General features: G+C 40.1%; 1 long non-coding RNA gene and 3 gene segments (V, D, J or C); all 4 read left to right on the top strand.

Annotated features, from left to right (window-relative positions):
• The first annotated feature begins 10,067 nt into the window (after window positions 1-10,067).
• Window positions 10,068-10,702, top strand: LOC132995296 (Ig heavy chain V region 5A-like). The segment is given in 2 exon segments: window positions 10,068-10,247; window positions 10,338-10,702. Coding segments are annotated over 2 exon segments (390 nt in total).
• A 1,969-nt stretch (window positions 10,703-12,671) lies between these two features.
• On the top strand, window positions 12,672-13,344 carry LOC132995326 (Ig heavy chain V region XIG14-like). The segment is given in 2 exon segments: window positions 12,672-12,861; window positions 12,952-13,344. Coding segments are annotated over 2 exon segments (345 nt in total).
• Window positions 13,345-14,618: 1,274 nt separating this feature from the next.
• On the top strand, window positions 14,619-15,124 carry LOC132995310 (immunoglobulin heavy variable 2-26-like). The segment is given in 2 exon segments: window positions 14,619-14,693; window positions 14,781-15,124. Coding segments are annotated over 2 exon segments (360 nt in total).
• A 1,761-nt stretch (window positions 15,125-16,885) lies between these two features.
• LOC132995338 (uncharacterized) lies at window positions 16,886-18,253 on the top strand. Its single transcript, XR_009677014.1, has 2 exons — window positions 16,886-17,456; window positions 17,687-18,253. It is a non-coding gene; the product is annotated as an uncharacterized LOC132995338 (long non-coding RNA).
• Window positions 18,254-18,405: the final 152 nt, after the last annotated feature.

The following is an 18,405-nucleotide window of genomic DNA, read 5'->3' as shown; positions in this document are numbered from 1 at the left end:
TGTCCACAAGAGTGAGACATAGCTCCACATACAGAAGTAGTGGGTTGTGTCCTGTATGTGCAACGGAAGTTGTGAAGTCATTTCAAGATACTGTCCGCTCTGAGCTGGACTGAATAAATGCTATGACACAGGAGTACATTCACTTGAAAAACAGAGACTGTTTTTGTTACCCTTCCTGTACCTGTACATACAGTTATTTTCAATGTGTGCACACTCTGTCTTTGAGTTACAACTGCATGTCTGTGTCTGCATTTGTGTACCTTGTGGGTCTAAAGGAATTCACATCTGGGAGGGATGACACTAAGCACACCAAGGCTTACTATTGGCTACCTCTAGAGTGATCTGGCACTGTGTGTGCCCTGATTGACTAGGGAACCCATGGCTCCCAGCCCAAATCTATGACGCTGTTGCTGGGATGGAGTCCCTCCATGCTGCTGCCAGTCTAAGTGCCAAGGGACCAGCTACAGGAAAGCAGGACACCATGCCCAGCAGGCTGTCTTAAGAGTGTCTCCCTGTCTAACACCGCCATTCCCCTTCCATCCTCTAATGCCAAGCCCCCTCCCTCTGGGTCCTTGCTTGACCCCTTTGCAGTGTCAACATAAACCAGGGACAAGTAACAACCAAACATCCTCACACATATAGGAGAAATATTCTTCCTACAACTACTCATGAGGCACCATTGAGCAAGGTACTCAACCACAAACTGCCCAGTGGCCGTCAGCAGAGGGCTGTGGTTGTAGCGAGCAGCCCCCAGCCTCACATGCTAAATGTGAAATAGTGGAGTTCTGAACACAACATGTACCCTATATCAGCTTGTCCTGGAAATAAAGATTGATCTTGATGTCTTACCCTAACTTAGTGCAATTAGGAGAAGCAAAGTGTTGAGCATTCAGATACAATGTGCCCGTAACATTTTATTATTTATTATTTTATTAGAGCGATATTAAAGACAAAGAATTGATTAAGACTCATAAAAGAAAAATGTTGAGTGATAAAGCAGGGCTTACAAGAAGAGTACACCCTGGTCAGACACCAATCCTGAATGTATCCTCATTGTCATAAACGTGTGGACAATGCTAAAATAAATGGCTTTAGTAGCTATATGCTGTTGGCTTCTAAATATTGGATGTTATTTAATGTGGCAGCAAATTAATTTACCAAACATGCATGTACATTAGCTGTTTAAGACTAAGCTAGGAAAATGAATGATACTAAAATAGACCAACCTTGTTCCACTGTCGATGGTGAACACGTCACAGAAGGTGAGACTGGAGTCTGCAAGAAATGTCTTGGAAAAGTTGGCTACCTACAAAAGAAAACAATGCTAATCAAAAATACACCCACTGCATGGAGTAGTCAGAATTCAAAGAGTCTCTGGACAAAATATTGTGGCAGCAACACTGTGAAACTTTAAATATAAAATATAAAAACAAAGCTGTATTCACCGGTCCAAACAATCTGACTCGACAACTAAGCGAATCCATATGCGTTACATATCAAATTAATGATAGCTGTTAGATAATTGCCCCAGTGAGCCTGTACGCTGTCATTAAAAGAACCCCTGCTATTTCTTTACTTTGTAGTGTGTTTTTTTCATTTCTCAGGTGCTTATTGAAATAAAAACATAGGTCATAGAGTGTTGTAGTCAAGACCACACTAACCGAGACCAAGACATTTAAGGATCGAAACCGAGTCAAGACTAAGACCAAGGCAGGGCCAGACCAAGACCATAAATATGAATGAAAAATCATTATCTTGCGTGCAGGGGGCTTGTCACTCATTTAGACCGTAACACCGGGTAGGTTGCAGCTGTAGCCAGGGGAAAAATAAAACTACAAATGATCTGAAGTTATTTGTTCATAAGAGGTGTTTTCCTTCTAATCACAGTAATGACTTGGAAAGATAGCCTGTCAGTGGTGGTCTGGACCAGTCTTGATTTAAAATACAGAGTCTGCCCAGTCTGGGACCCGAGACAAGACCGAGTAAAAATGCTCATTTCATTACATTTTTTCAACATACCCCACGTCAACAAAGACATAGTAAAAGAGACAACCCAAATGTATGACTCATAGAACTGTAACAGCTATAACATCTTGATTTAAAAACAAATCTAAAATGTTTTTGTACTTGCACAAAACATTTGGATTACATATAAATATTGCATGAGTATTCATTGAAAAACTTGCCTTGCTTGTGTCTTTTCATCCTCTCCATCTTTGTTGAAAATACTGAACAAGAGTGTCAAGTATTTTACTACCACCAAGCAACGGATGTATTTTCTTGCACTCAGTGTGTCACTGAATTGCATTTGTGGAAAAACACATTCCATGAGTGACCTTTGTTGTTTGCTTATTCCCAGAGAGGATCTAACCAAGTTCACTCCCGTATTTATGACAATGGAAAAGACACGTCTACATCTGCAGAAATACCTCAAGTTATTTTGATAAATTAATGAAACAGCTATTTTGAAGTCTTCACTCCAAGCGCACTCTCTGGACGTCTGCAGAAAGTTTGCTTTAGGCCTGCCGTAGAAAAGATGATTTGCACGCTTGGATAGACCCCCCAGGCACTCGAAAATGTACATACAAAGTCTGCAAGTCAGCAAGCATTGGATGAAATTGGACATTTGAACTCAACTTTTAATCATGGAACATCACCTGGACAGTAAAGCATTGTCATGTTTTCATCAACATCATTGGGTCTACAACCACATGGCCATTGTAAACTGAAGAAGTCTAAGAGGAAATTACGAGACAGAGAACAGATAAATGTAATTCAGGCTTACAAAAGATATTGAAAACATGACTGTCTACGCTAGCATGGGGCTACTTGCTAACAACCTGCCATGTGTCTTGGCCTGTGAACTGATTTTGTTGTTTTTTCGAGAGCTTAGCTGGCGATTACGTGTTTTTTGCACTGGCTATAGTTCTACAATTCACTTAGCAGACGCTTTTATCCAAAGCGAGGTACATCAGAGAGTATGTACAACACAAGCAAGGATCTAGAAAACAACGGAACAATGTCAGTAAGAGCAAACGATCAGCTTTGAGTCAGATTGGACACACAGGAGCTGACAGGCATTGCAAAGAGGCAAAGCACAACATTGACGACAGTTCTTGAGAGCTCTGATCAGCATAGAAAACATCTTCAAATCATCATTATCAAAGAAAACCAACATCAATACCATTATTGGCATCATTATGTTTATTTCTATGATTTCAGAGAAAGAAAGGCTCAACTCACCTGAGCATGCCACACATGTGTTCCAGACGGACGGTTAGTTTTCCTATGAAGGATTTTGGCTTTTTTTTTACAAAGATACACAACGCACTCATGCTTCCTCTCAATATTTGATCAAATTTCAAGTTTAATATTCCAACTAGAAGCTGCATCATTGTTCGTCTCAGTCCTTTTCAAGTGTTACTTACCTTTATGGAAGGTGGACTTGTGAGGAAGATAAGTTGCATGTTTTTTATGTTATGTGAGAGAGTCCAGATAAGCTCTAGTTAAGTCGTGTAGTGATCCAATGAATTATGTTGGGAACAGTAAGTGAGTAAAACGCCTGTTTTACGCAGCATTACTATGAAGCCACACAACCATTCTCCACTAGCTACAAAGTTTTCTAGTGAGAAGCCTAAGACAAACTGATTCATCTACAAGGTCTTCAATCTACAGCTCAGAGGGCCAAAGTGACAGGACTCTCCGTGCTGTTCTAGTTAATAATCAAATTAATATAATAATCATTCGTTGGGGGGCACCGATAGCCTAGTGGTTAGTGTGCAAACCCCATGTACGGAGGCTATGGTTCGAATCCGACATGTAGCTCCTTTCCCGCATGTCATTCCCCACTCTCTCTCTCTCCAATTTCTGACTCTTTCCACTGTTTCCTATATCTAAATAAAGGTATAAAATAAATATATCATGATTTGTTGACTAGCAGACGCCAAGCCTAGAATAAAGACTACTAGTCGACTAGAAAACTATTTAGAGGTGTCAGCCCTACATACTAACACACACCTTCGTTATGTACCTCTGGATGTTTGAGTAAGCGTCCAATTCCACCTCTCCATGTTGCTGGTCCTTTCCCACCACACGCTCGGCTCTGATGAACACAAACAATCAGAGTAGGATAATCAAACAGAGGGAAGAAATCTGGAGAAAGACCTCCTTGTCTTAATATCCAAAATTATCGTCACATCAGAGCTCCAGAGTTTCTATCTATCCTGACCATATGTGTACAACTCCTTGTATGGGAATTATTTGACTATTGTGACTGAAATAAATAATAATAATAAAAGGAGTTATGAGTTCATCATCAACCAGTTTATGATCAGAGAGAGCAACGCATGCTGTGCTTCCTCAGAAGTTCACAGGACAACTTGGGTGAATTATCTCTTGATTTTTAAACTAAATATTTAAAAAACAATGGCAGATTTTCCAACAGCTTCCAGGCTAGGTGACCCTTAAACTCCTGTCAATGCCTAATATATTACTGCAGCGCTGGGCATCTTGGACACACTTTTTATGACGGTTTAGACTGCATTATCAATTATATACGTTGTTTTCTATCAGGTACGATTTTGGCTGGTGTGGATACCCTCTATTCATGTTCCACAGTAAAGTTAGTTTAATGTTGTAGGGCTGTCACCATTAACTAGTAAATTGTGATTAATTAAGGTCTGAAATGAAGGCATCATTACGTTTTTTAAAGCATATGCTATTTTGTCCCTTTAGCCTCCCCGTAGATAGTCGTCCTCAGTGTCTCCCTGTAGTCTCAGTGATGTAAAAGAAGGACACTGCTGCATCTTTGAATGTCTCATTTCACTTCAACAAACTCTCAGACAGCTCAGCTGACGAGTCCAAAGTAATATCCACCTTATGACATCACACATTGACCTTATGACATCACACATTGACCTTATGACATCACACATTGACCTTTGTTGCCATTCCTTTGAGCTGTTTCACGTCAGTTTGGGATCTCTAACCACTTACTGTTTCCGTGCTTAAGTTCATGTTGTAACCTTCCATCTACCAGAATGGCCTTACTTTTTTTTCAAAACAAAAGGATTGAATTCAATCAGCAAGTAGAGTATTCTCAGCTAAAGAGAGTACAAAAATTAAAAATAAAAGTTAGCATTTTTGTAAATGCGAAAATGGAATTTCGAACATGTGATTAAAAATGCAATTAATCGCGATGAACTATTGAAATGTTTTGATTAATAAATGTAATCCTTTACATACACTATTTATAAAAATAGAAATAGTGTAAATAATTTTCCCTCTTTTTTGAGGTAACTGGAGTGACAGTCTCACAGGACATCTACCAGGACTAATTGGCTAGTTTCATTCATTTTATTCATTTAGCATTGGATTTAACTAAACATAATCAAATAACAGAAGCTCAAATGTATTTATGAAGGTAAAATGTGGAGAAAAAAACTCTACTAAGGATTAATGAGCACTTTACTATAGCTGTTACACTCTGGATTACAGATCTTATCATCCAGATGTGAGAAAACTTGTTAGACACAAACCACACATCCTCATGACTATTATTTTATTTTTTTCAGAATACTGTTTACAGTGTAAACCTTAGCTTTGTAGCATGTCAGTAACCATCACATGAACACATACAGTACAACATAGCTAAATATAATAAATGTTTAACCACAACTGACTCACCACTTCTACTTGGTGTGAAGAAAAACGTAAACAGAAGATGCTAACTCCTCCACGAACCTTCCTCTCATCGCTCATTCCTCTCGTCCCGACGATATTAAAACTTAGAAATGTGTTTTTCTTCTTCTCTTACAGAAGAGATGCTATGCTTACATCTGGTAGATAACGACCTGTTCAGTCTCGGACCTCATGGGATACCGTGTGACGACAGAGGGCTTCAGGTGTGGCCGTTCATTAGCGATCAACTTCTGCGCGGTCAAAACTTAATGTGTTACATTATTTACAGTCCGACAAGAAACTTGTGATACGATAATGGAGACGGACTTCCACAGATGATGTCAAAGAGTGGATTGTTTGCTGCGCTTTGTCTACAGATATGATTTTATGGAGATTAATGAAGCTAAATCATTTTCATTGTCTTTTTTTATATAGGATCTGTAAATTAAGATCATGTTATTGGACATCATCCACCTGTGTTGACCAAAGGTGTTGACCGGAAGCAGAGGAGGAGGGGTGTGGTCATACATACAATTATTTATTCAATCCATTCTTCCTCTGTTCACCAAAGTGCTTTACAGCCCACACAGAAATACTGTTTGCAAATAAATGACAAATGATCATTTGTTTCAGAATTGTTCCAATTCTAAATTTTGACTGTAAATGCTTATCAGTTCCAAATATCCGTTGTCAGTTTTGTGAACTACTAATATTGGTATCAACCCTGAAAAAACAGCATCGGCCCTGGAAAACCAATATTGGCCGTCCCCCCTATAAGAGATGTCATTATCCTGTGTACATTTCTTTAACTGTAAAAATTAAAACCACGCAGAGAGTGGAATTACGAAGTGCAGGAGCAAGAGGTCACTGCAGCAAAGGGTGAAGCCTCACCAGCCTGTGAGGAGAGAAAGGAAGACCCGGCAGGAGTGCTGGTCCATCCAATAGGGAACGACCTTGGAAGGTAGCATGCCCAGTGCATCCTGGGAGTTATTTGAACCCTTTTGGCAGAAGAAAATGACCTTGCCCTTTCTCTGGAATTTATCTGGCTAAGTAGCACCTACTCGACATGTCTCCCCTTTTATGACAAGTCCATCTTCCCATCGACAAATTTCTTCTTTAACAGGCTGTTACATCGAGAGATTAAAGTTGAATATTAACGATCAGAGCATAAGAGTTAAAAAATGAATAATGTAGTTTTTGTTATAAAACCACTAGAGTGCTGTCAGTGTCAGTTATTTAAGGTTGACATTCAGATCTTCTGTTCTCATTGATCTAAATCCATTTAGGCAAAGCACTCTGATGAAGTTTTTGCATTTAGTCAAACAGGTTTCAGTTCCTCTGCAGCTGGTTTCCACTAAAGGCTGTGGGAGTTTCTCTAAATGTCTTTGTGCTCAAACATCTGCAAACACTGAAACAAAACTGTCAGAATCCAGAGTGTCAATGCAAATCTGCAGCGTTAGGCTTTCTACACGACCACAGCTGCACTCACTGGACAACGAGTAGAAACAGGAGGAACACAAAAGCTTAAAAAATGTTCTGCTTCTATAACACAAAACGTTAAAATCGCTCATAGGTTGTAACTTATTCATAAGTTACACACGTTGATATTTATCACGATATCAACCATGACTATGCTGCTAACGGTTCATGAATAAAGTTCATATCAATTCAGCTGGCAGTTAAACAGTTAGCAAGACATGGAAAGTATTTTTCTGAAAATACAACTTTCTTGATTTGAAAAAACAACAACAAAGAAACTCAGCATGACTCCATGATTGTGTTGAGATAAATAAATTGCACCCAAAAGCATGTTTAACACAAAAAAAAGAAAAACATTCACACCAATTGCAGGCATAGTGTAAGAGCTAAAAGTGGGGGTCTCTTGTACGACCACTTACTGTACTGCTTTATGTTGACTGTGGGTGTCACTGTAAGACTTCTGCTCAGGTATGCATATTAGAAAGACTCTAAGTCAGGTGTGTGATCCAGGAAGGTTTCTGAACGTGAGGTTTGCTGTTACTGTGAGTTTGGGGAAGTTTGTTTGGCTCAGTGATGGACTTTAATTCACATTGTTGCATGTTTGGATCAATGAACTGTTCTAACCACAACCCGGTGTGGCTGTCAGTCATTTGTAAAGGTTGAGCGCAAACTAAGGAAAAGCGTGTCAGTCAGGTCACTCCTTGATCAAGCATCTCAACAACTCAGTACTAGACTGACCTCCTTTACACACAGCATTAAGTTCAAACTATATAAAATGGAAAATATTGACTTCAAAACTTCAAACCTACATCACTAATCTGTTTTACAAAACAGTGAAATAACATAATCTTCTTCTGGTGGGTTTTATGGCAGTTATGAAATTGTTAAGTGCTGCATTACCGCCATCTACTGGACAGAGTGAGTGCTTCCTTTTAATGTCCATTCTATAACTCGGACACAACTGAGTTTGCGCAAGTCCTTCCCTCAGTGTGAAATCAAGTTTGTCTCCTTCTTCCGGAAAACTTTTGGCACTATCCGGCACCATCTTAATACGTTCTGACTTACAACAGCGATACCCGCAGCACAATTTAACCTGACAACAAAAATCATTGAAATACAAAACTTCTCATGAAAAGAGAGCAGTATCAGAAAAAATAGTTCAAATGTTGGTGTTTGTGTAAAGAAAGTGACTTGTTTCTCAGATTTTCTCTGAGGTGGAGTCAATGCAAATCTCCGATGTGTTCCTCCTCTACTTATGTGAAAGCAGAGAGGACGACAGAGAACAGTGGACACACAGTTGAACATGATGGACTATAGGACAGGACTGCTGCTTTTTACTGTCTGCTGGGCAGGTGATGATCATCACTCATCTTTACTCTAAAAAGTGTTCTGAAAGTGTCACATCTGATGGTTTTCTTTTCTGTCTCTTCAGGTGTTGATGGTCAGACTCTGACACAATCTGAACCAGTGGTTAAAAGGCCTGGAGAATCCCACAGACTGACCTGTTCAGTCTCTGGATTCACATTCAGCGACTACTGGATGGCTTGGGTCAGACAGGCTCCTGGAAAAGGACTGGAGTGGATCGCTATTATCAGATATGACAGTGCTAGCATCTACTACTCTAATTCAGTCAAAAGCCGGTTCACCATCTCCAGAGACAACAGCAGACAGCAGGTGTATCTGCAGATGAACAGTCTGAAGACTGAAGACACTGCTGTGTATTACTGTGCCAGAGACCCACAGTGACACAACCCATCAGTAGAGTTGAACAAAAACCCCTCAGAGCCTGAACACCAGTAACATGAAGCTACCAGAGGAGGAGCCCTCACACCAATCATGATCATAACACCAATAAAAGTGACAGAAGTATATTAAGGATATTAATACAAATCCAATCGTACTACTCAATCTCATCTCATTTAAATAAAAAAATCAGAAACATTCATTAGCTTGAAGGAAGAACAAGCTGGGAAGAAATTCAGAACAGACGTCATGTTTTATATGGGGTTTTCTTGGTCTCTGTGAGATAGGACAGCTTTAGAGAAACAGGAAATGTGGGGATGCTTCAGGATCACGGGTCAAACTCTGACAAGTACAACAAGGACAATAGCCATACAGGACGCCTGCTCTACCAACTGAGCTGAACAGGTGACACCGGATGTCAAGTTTTGCCTGTCCAGGACATAAATAGAAAAGTGAAGTTTCCATGATTTATCAAATACTTAATGCTAAAAAATCAGAAAACCATCCTTTTCAATCTGCTTCTAAGGCCTGTCACTCTAATAGAACAGGACTTTACATAAGTGGTTCTTAAGATTAAGACTAAGATTTACTTTTATTGATCCCCGCAAAATTTCAGTTTTTACACTCTGTAAGTCATGAACACACATAATACACACACACATGCAGAAACAGGATCCTATGGACATGCACTAATGGAGAGAAGCCAGAGTGGTGGGCGCTCCTGAGCTGATGGTGGGGAGGGAGTTAGGTGTCTTGCTCAAGGGCACCTTGGCAGTGCTCAGGAGGTGATCTGGCACCTCTCCAGCTACCAGACCAACTTCCATATTTTGGTCCACACCGGGACTTGAACCAGTGACCCTCCGGTTCCCAACCCAAGTCCCTACAGACTGAGCTGCTGCCGCCCTTCACCTTTTACTTTCTATTGATTCATATTTGTAGAGTGGCATATAATACAAGTTTATCACAGTTTACTCCTGGATTAGATAACAACTAAGCGTCTCTACTTTGGATCTCACATGCTAAAACTCTAACACACACCAAAGAAAACAATGTGTTACATCAATATTTTCTAACAGGAATTTTGGACAACCTCAGGGTTCTGTTCTTGACTTTCTGCTTTTCCTTTATGTATGACAGTCTGTCCTGGGACCTCTTTCTCTGACTCTATTGGCTCCAGTCAGACCATCATTGATGCTTCATATGTTTGATTGTATGCAAACTCAGTGAGCTTCCTTGTTACTCAGCTATAAAAACTTCCCATCAGGCCGTCAGTGGAGTTCACAGCACGTCACTTTCAACATCAACCATGTTTTCTGTAGCTCTGCTGCTGCTGCTGGCAGCTGGATGTGAGTCTGTCTGCATCTGTCAAAGTCAACAGTTCTTCTTCTGCAGTTTAACTTGATCATTTCTTACTAAACATGTTCTCTTTTTAACAGGTGTGAAGTGTGAACAGTTGACACAGCCAGCCTCTGTGACTGTGCAGCCAGGTCAGAGTCTGACCATCACCTGTCAGGTCTCTTATTCTGTTAGCAGCTACTACACAGCCTGGATCAGACAGCCTGCAGGGAAAGGACTGGAGTGGATCGGTCAAAGAGCTGGATCCACCATATACTACAAAGATTCACTGAAGAACCAGTTCAGTATCGACTTAGACGCCTCCAGAAACACAGCGACTCTAAACGGACTGAATATGCAGCCTGCAGACACTGCAGTGTATTACTGTGCCAGGAGAGACACAGTGACACAACCCATCAGTAGAGCTGAACAAAAACCCCTCAGAGCCTGAACACCAGTAACATGAAGCCACCAGAGGAGGAGCCCTCACTCCAACAATGATTAACACCAAGCACTGAACCAGGGGAACAGAGTCTTTTCCATTGCTGCCCCTCTCTCTCTGGATCTCTCTCCTCAAACACACCTGAGACTTTACTGACCTGCCACAATTCAAATCACTGATAGAAACATTATAAACACTGCTTTAGATTGCTAATGTTTCTTTTTGTACCATTGTTTAAAAGTGTTTTTCTTTAAATGTGACTCTGTAAAACAAATAAATTAAATGTATTATATTTATTTTTATACATATTAAACACCAGTTCACTTTTACAGTAAGGAGAAAAACAGCTGTAAGACATTATTAAAATACCTTTGTTTTCAACAGAATAACTCACAATTATCAGGATCACATTCACATTAGTAACTGAACCAGAGGTCTTTAGCTTCCTCTATGGAGATCTTATTCAATCAAACTATAAGAAAATGAGATTTTAATACCAATTTTGTTCTCTGATACCCTGAGCCCATGTGACAAAATCCTCCATGAATGTTGAGAACAGAAGACACTATCAAAGAACATGATGGGGATTAACTTCCTGTTAGATGTGAATATTTTTGGTACATGTGATCACAGATGTTACTTTATGTTCCCTAACTGTCAAAAAGTGGAGCTGTGAGTTATTCTGCTTTGTGTTCTTACTGATTGGCTGCCTGAATTGAGATGCTGAAAAAAATAAACTAACGATTAAAAACTTGAAAGGACACTTGTGTTTAGAATTTAATTCCAAAAGTAAAGAAGTGATATCCAAATGAAATGACTTTCTTCTCTATCTGAGGAGGAGTCAATGCAAAACTCTGATGTGTTCCTCCTCTACTTATGTGAGAGCAGAGAGGACGACAGAGAACAGTGGACACACAGTTGAACATGATGGACTATAGGACAGGACTGCTGCTTTTTACTGTCTGCTGGGCAGGTGATGATCATCACTCATCTTTACTCTAAAAAGTGTTCTGAAAGTGTCACATCTGATGGTTTTCTTTTCTGTCTCTTCAGGTGTTGATGGTCAGACTCTGACACAATCTGAAGCAGTGGTTAAAAGGCCTGGAGAATCCCACAGACTGACCTGTTCAGCCTCTGGATTCACATTCAGCAGCTACTATATGGCTTGGGTCAGACAGGCTCCTGGAAAAGGACTGGAGTGGATTGCTCTTACAAGCACATCCAGTTCTAATATCTATTACTCCTCGTCAGTCCGGGGCAGATTCACCATCTCCAGAGATGACTCCAGCAGTAAACTCTATCTTCAGATGAACAGTCTGCAGACTGCAGACACTGCAGTGTATTATTGTGCCAGAGACACACAGTGAGAGACAAGAGCAGGAGAGTCGTACAAAAACTACTTCCTCTATTTACCACCATCACGGGGAACACTCATATTTATCAGCATTGATACTGTTATCTACTGGAAGAGATGAAAATTCAGTTTCGACCTACATAATTAAACCTTTTTTCCTTGGTAGTAATGTTTGCAGACTTTGCAAAACACTACTTCTGTTTTTATTCAATGCAGCTGATTCAATTCTTTGTATCTGTTTGGAGAAACTGTGTCTACATTTGTTTTGAACTCCAAGCATACAGTAGAGATCAACACGTGGACGAAACAGTTAAAGATTTAAAATATTCCACATGTTATGAAGATAGTACACCAACATTATTAATGAGTAATTATATATAATCACATCCACACAATATGAATTAACATAAGAAGAGCAGAAAAGCTCTTTCTAAAAGCATTTCCTTATCACCTATTTATTGATTGTTGCTGCTCTCTTTGATAAGATTAATCCTAAAATGAATGAAACCAGTTATTAGTAAACACTTTCAATCAATCTGATCCTACAGTACGATCACATATATTATATCTGTTATCATATGTAAAGAAAGAGATGATTTCCAGTCATCTTTTCACTCTGCAGATATAAAAACAGTGAACAGACTCTTCTATTGGCTCCAGTCAGACCATCATTGATGCTTCATATGTTTGATTGTATGCAAACTCAGTGAGCTTCCTTGTTACTCAGCTATAAAAACTTCCCATCAGGCCGTCAGTGGAGTTCACAGCACGTCACTTTCAACATCAACCATGTTTTCTGTAGCTCTGCTGCTGCTGCTGGCAGCTGGATGTGAGTCTGTCTGCATCTGTCAAAGTCAACAGTTCTTCTTCTGCAGTTTAACTTGATCATTTCTTACTAAACATGTTCTCTTTTTAACAGGTGTGAAGTGTGAACAGTTGACACAGCCAGCCTCTATGACTGTGCAGCCAGGTCAGAGTCTGACCATCACCTGTCAGGTCTCTTATTCTGTTAGCGGCTACTGGACAGCCTGGATCAGACAGCCTGCAGGGAAAGGACTGGAGTGGATCGGTCAAAGAGTTGGATCCACAACACGCTACAAAGATTCACTGAAGAACCAGTTCAGTATCGACTTAGACTCTTCCAGCAACAGAGTGACTCTGAACGGACTGAATATGCAGCCTGCAGACACTGCAGTGTATTACTGTGCCAGAGAGCCACAGTGACACAACCCATCAGTAGAGCTGAACAAAAACCCCTCAGAGCCTGAACACCAGTAACATGAAGCCACCAGAGGAGGAGCCCTCACACCAATAATGATCATATCAAAAGTTCAGTGACACAAACAGTCAATAGATAAAGTGTACATGGCAATAAAATGAGGAACTGATGCAAAAAAATATTCTTCATCCTTTTGGTAGTATGAGATGAAAAGATCATCCATGAGAGGACAGGTCAACCTCATTGTCTTACACCTTTGGGAAACAGACTGCAGAGAGAATGACAAATGTTTAAGTTTCACTGCAGCTTTTGTTTGATCCAAGGTAACAGAGTTCATCTGTGTGACTTTTAATAAAACACAACAGGTATTCATGGTGTACTGAGATTTAGAAAATGTCAAATCTTGAAGACTTAAATCACATCTATATGACGGATGTTCCGACTCCTGCATCATTGATTAGCTATAAGAAAAATAATAATAAAACTTTTCCTATTATCAAGTTAATCTCTGATTTCACTCTACTGGCATGATACAACTGATGACCTTTCAACTTAAAGTATCCAAGACAGAAGTCAAATGTTATTTCTCTCTGAGGAGGAGTCAATGCAAATCTCTGATGTGTTCCTCCTCTACTTATGTGAGAGCAGAGAGGACGACAGAGAACAGTGGACACACAGTTGAACATGATGGACTATAGGACAGGACTGCTGCTTTTTACTGTCTGCTGGGCAGGTGATGATCATCACTCATCTTTACTCTAAAAAGTGTTCTGAAAGTGTCACATCTGATGGTTTTCTTTTCTGTCTCTTCAGGTGTTGATGGTCAGACTCTGACACAATCTGAACCAGTGGTTAAAAGGCCTGGAGAATCCCACAGACTGACCTGTTCAGCCTCTGGATTCACATTCAGCAGCTACTATATGAACTGGGTCAGACAGGCTCCTGGAAAAGGACTGGAGTGGATTGCTGCAATTAGTAGTGGTGGTGGTAGCAGCCAATACTACTCTAATTCAGTCAAAAGCTGGTTCACCATCTCCAGAGACAACAGCAGACAGCAGCTGTATCTGCAGATGAACAGTCTGAAGACTGAAGACACTGCAGTGTATTACTGTGCCAAAGACCCACAGTGACACAACCCATCAGTAGAGCTGAACAAAAACCCCTCAGAGCCTGAACACCAGTAACATGAAGCCACCAGAGGAGGAGCCCTCACACCAATAATGATCATAACACCAGTTCACTGTTGAAGAGTAAAAAAGACTCATTTATAGATTCATATAGTTATATTGCTTAAAGTAAAAGTGAAAGAAATATAACAAAGTTTATTTATAATACATTTCTGGGATCTCAAACAAGATCTCAAGATCAGAAGCTCCATCAGATCACTTCAAGTGAAAAAATGTTCTCTGTAGCTCTGATTCTACTGCTGGTCGCTGGATCAAGTAGGAAGCTTTATAACTAATGATCACATCAGACACAGAGAATAATCAGATGAGTGATGGAGATAATGATGATTTGTGTTTCCACAGGTGTGCACTGTATTGATCTCACCACACCAGGCTCAATGGTTGTGCAGCCTGGACAGTCTCTGACCCTCACCTGTCAGGTCTCTGGTTACTCTCTGACTGATAGCAGCTATGCAACAGGTTGGATCAGACAGCGTGAAGGGAAACCGATGGACTGGATTTCTCATCAGTGGGGTACAAGTGGACTTCGTCAAAATAATGCTCTGAAGATCAAGTTCAGCTACAGCAGAGACACGTCTGCTAGAACAGTGACTCTAACAGGACAGAATATGCAGCCTGAAGACACTGCAGTGTATTACTGTGCTAGAGTCCCACAGTGAAAGACAATAACAGGAGAGTCATAGAAAAACTACTTCCTCTGTTTACCACCATCACTGCTCATTCAGCTGTATCAGCATCTTTAATTTCAGTTTAAAAAAATCTGAGTATTGATTTACTGAATATTGGAATGATATACTATGGTCAGGTTTTATACTCGATTCTGATTGGTCACAGGTTGTTGATTTATTTCTAACGTTGATTAGTGTCCTCTAAGTAGTTCCTGATAATGAGCAAATCCTCTCTTGCTCCTTATAGTTCGTGGACAGTTTATAAGTATTTTGAGAAAATGATCTATGATATATGATGTTGCCCTGCTGAATGTTGCATGCATTATTTTGCTGTGGAAACCAGAGTTTGTCAATGAAAGCTGATAAAGAAAAATGAAGGAGAATTATCCGTATATAGAGGAGAAAAAATAAACTGGGAAAAAAAGGAAGAGGAGTAAACGTCGGGACACTGGCAGACATGATGGTGATGAACGCTGGTTGGAGGGCCCAACAATACTTTTTTACAACGGGCCCCAACAGACTCTTGAATCACTACTGAATATAGGTCATCTTTCCTGTTAGAACAATAATACTGACTTTTTCAACCTCATGCACAATTTAATTCAGATCACGCAAATCAGACTCAAAGGGGAAAAGCCATCTAACATTTAATTTCCAGTTCAAACAGACAGAAACTGAGACCCAAGTTAATTCAGTCCATCTGAGGAGGAGTCAATGCAAATCTCTGATGTGTTCCTCCTCTACTTATGTGAGAGCAGAGAGGACGACAGAGAACAGTGGACACACAGTTGAACATGATGGACTATAGGACAGGACTGCTGCTTTTTACTGTCTGCTGGGCAGGTGATGATCATCACTCATCTTTACTCTAAAAAGTGTTCTGAAAGTGTCACATCTGATGGTTTTCTTTTCTGTCTCTTCAGGTGTTGATGGTCAGACTCTGACAGAATCTGAAGCAGTGGTTAAAAGGCCTGGAGAATCCCACAGACTGACCTGTTCAGCCTCTGGATTCACATTCAGCAGCTTTGCTATGAACTGGGTCAGACAGGCTCCTGGAAAAGGACTGGAGTGGATTGCTTTCATAAGCACATCCAGTTCTCATATCTATTACTCCTCGTCAGTCCGGGGCAGATTCACCATCTCCAGAGATGACTCCAGCAGTAAACTCTATCTTCAGATGAACAGTCTGCAGACTGCAGACACTGCAGTGTATTACTGTGCCAGAGACACACAGTGAGAGACAAGAGCAGGAGAGTCGTACAAAAACTACTTCCTCTATTTTCCACCATCACGGGGAACATTCATATTTTCCAGCACTGATACTGTTATTGTTGTGCCCTGAAAAAGGGTAAAATTAATAAATTGACTCAAGACACGATGCTTCCTCTGTCAGCGTCATGCAGAATGATTTACTTTATCTTTTTCAAAATGATCCACATAGTCACAATGGTGCTTTCTTTTAACATTTATTTTCACAGGCAAATATGAAACATAACAGGTAAGTACAATAAAATAAAATGATCAACAGTTCTGAAAATACAAACAAAAATATCCTGTCTATCACTTTACTTCATATTTCTTTCTTTAATTTCTCATTCTTCTGTTGAACAATTTCTTCCTAACAAAGAAATATATATGTGCTCACTGACACGATTAAACATGACTATTCTCATAAACACTCTCAGATTCTTAATCTTAATATGCACACACATCCAGACATACACACGTGCTCATGCCAACACTGACCTCGTGTGGTGATGTGTGGACGACATACAACCAGTGGGCGCGCACTGTAGCTGTTCCCACTCAACGTTCTTGAAGCCAAAATATGCCGCTTAGGGGCGCTTCCATCTTGCGATTTTGACGTCATGTGGAGCCAGAGTCTGCGCAGTAGGGTCCGGGGGCAGGAGCCCTGGTAAGACGCCCCGCCCATTTAGCGTACTGCCCTGATGACTTACGCAGCCCAGCTACGCCGAAAGCGCTCCGCCGGTCTACGAGTCTTATGAAGAAATGTGTAAGTACAACAAACCACCGTATTCAAAGTCTAATATTTAAACACACTGTGTTTTAAAAAATCCCGCTATTTTGATCATTATTGTAAATATGTGGGCTGCTGGGTCCTCTGTTTTTAACGAAATCGTTCTATATTTAAGCTAGGTTAGCACCACAGACCGTAGGCTACAGGTGGTAAAATATGTTGTATTTTGTTAGAAACTGATAGTCTGCAATGTGATTCATGTCTGCTTTTCTAATATATTTAACTGAACAGTAAATCAATTGTTTCCGTGTCTTCATTTAGGCAAAGAAGAGATAAAAGCAGCTGGTCTGACATCTTCCACAGAGGTGAAGTGTAAGTTAAAATCATCTGTTAAAAGTTTATATCCTGTGATTGTTTTGAAGTTTCATAAGAGGATTGTAAAAACAAGCTATTGTTAACAATACAGTCTTCTAAAATTAAAATCACACTGAGTCATACACCAGCTAAATGTTAAATAGAAAGGTGATGTTTTCTTTTCCATTTTACAATCAACAGAAACTAGAAATGACTAATTTCAACCTTTGTCTGCACACCTGTTACAGTGGTCAGGCTGGGGTCACATAGTTTGAAGGAACCTCCTCCTTCTTTCACCTGTGTCAGACGCCCTGCTCATCCACTGTGGTAGAAATGACCTTACACCAGCAGCTCTCCCAGATGAAGAGTCCTCTCTGCCATCACCCAGAGGAGCTGATCGACATCTGCACAACTGAAGAAGGTGGACAGAGTCTGGAGCTTTGTGACAGTGAACAGTGAGAAGGCTACCATAGTCATCCTCAGAGAAAACACAGAGATCCTGGTCAATATTCAATGCTGCTATTTTTCTTTCCATGATGTTGCCCTGTGTTTGAAAGGCCAAATGCTGGAGGGTTGTGTTGGATTTGCTTTTCCATCATATTTTAACAGTCAAACAATCATCCAGGATCTCTTTACTTTATTTGATTTTTGTTTGGATTTCTTTGTTCAATTATTTTTAATACTTTCTCCTATGTCCCAGCAGTTCAACCTGTTGGTCTCCCTTACTTATTTTCCACATGGTTAATGAAGCCAGGAGTTGTTTATTGAAGTTTTTTTTTCATAAAATGTTTAAATAAACTTTTTTTAAATCTGAATTGACTGTCTCTGATTAACTGGAGCACTACAAAGTGTTGGTCATAGTAAAATAATTTAGCAGTTAAGTTTATAGCTCACATTTGAAACCTTGAACTGACATTAATTTCTTCTTGACCAACAACAGCTAAGACAACAACAAAGCTACCAGACG

This window comes from Labrus mixtus, chromosome 20 (assembly GCF_963584025.1).
Source record: "Labrus mixtus chromosome 20, fLabMix1.1, whole genome shotgun sequence".
NCBI lineage: Eukaryota > Metazoa > Chordata > Actinopteri > Labriformes > Labridae > Labrus > Labrus mixtus.
This window is presented reverse-complemented; position numbering and strand designations above follow the sequence as displayed.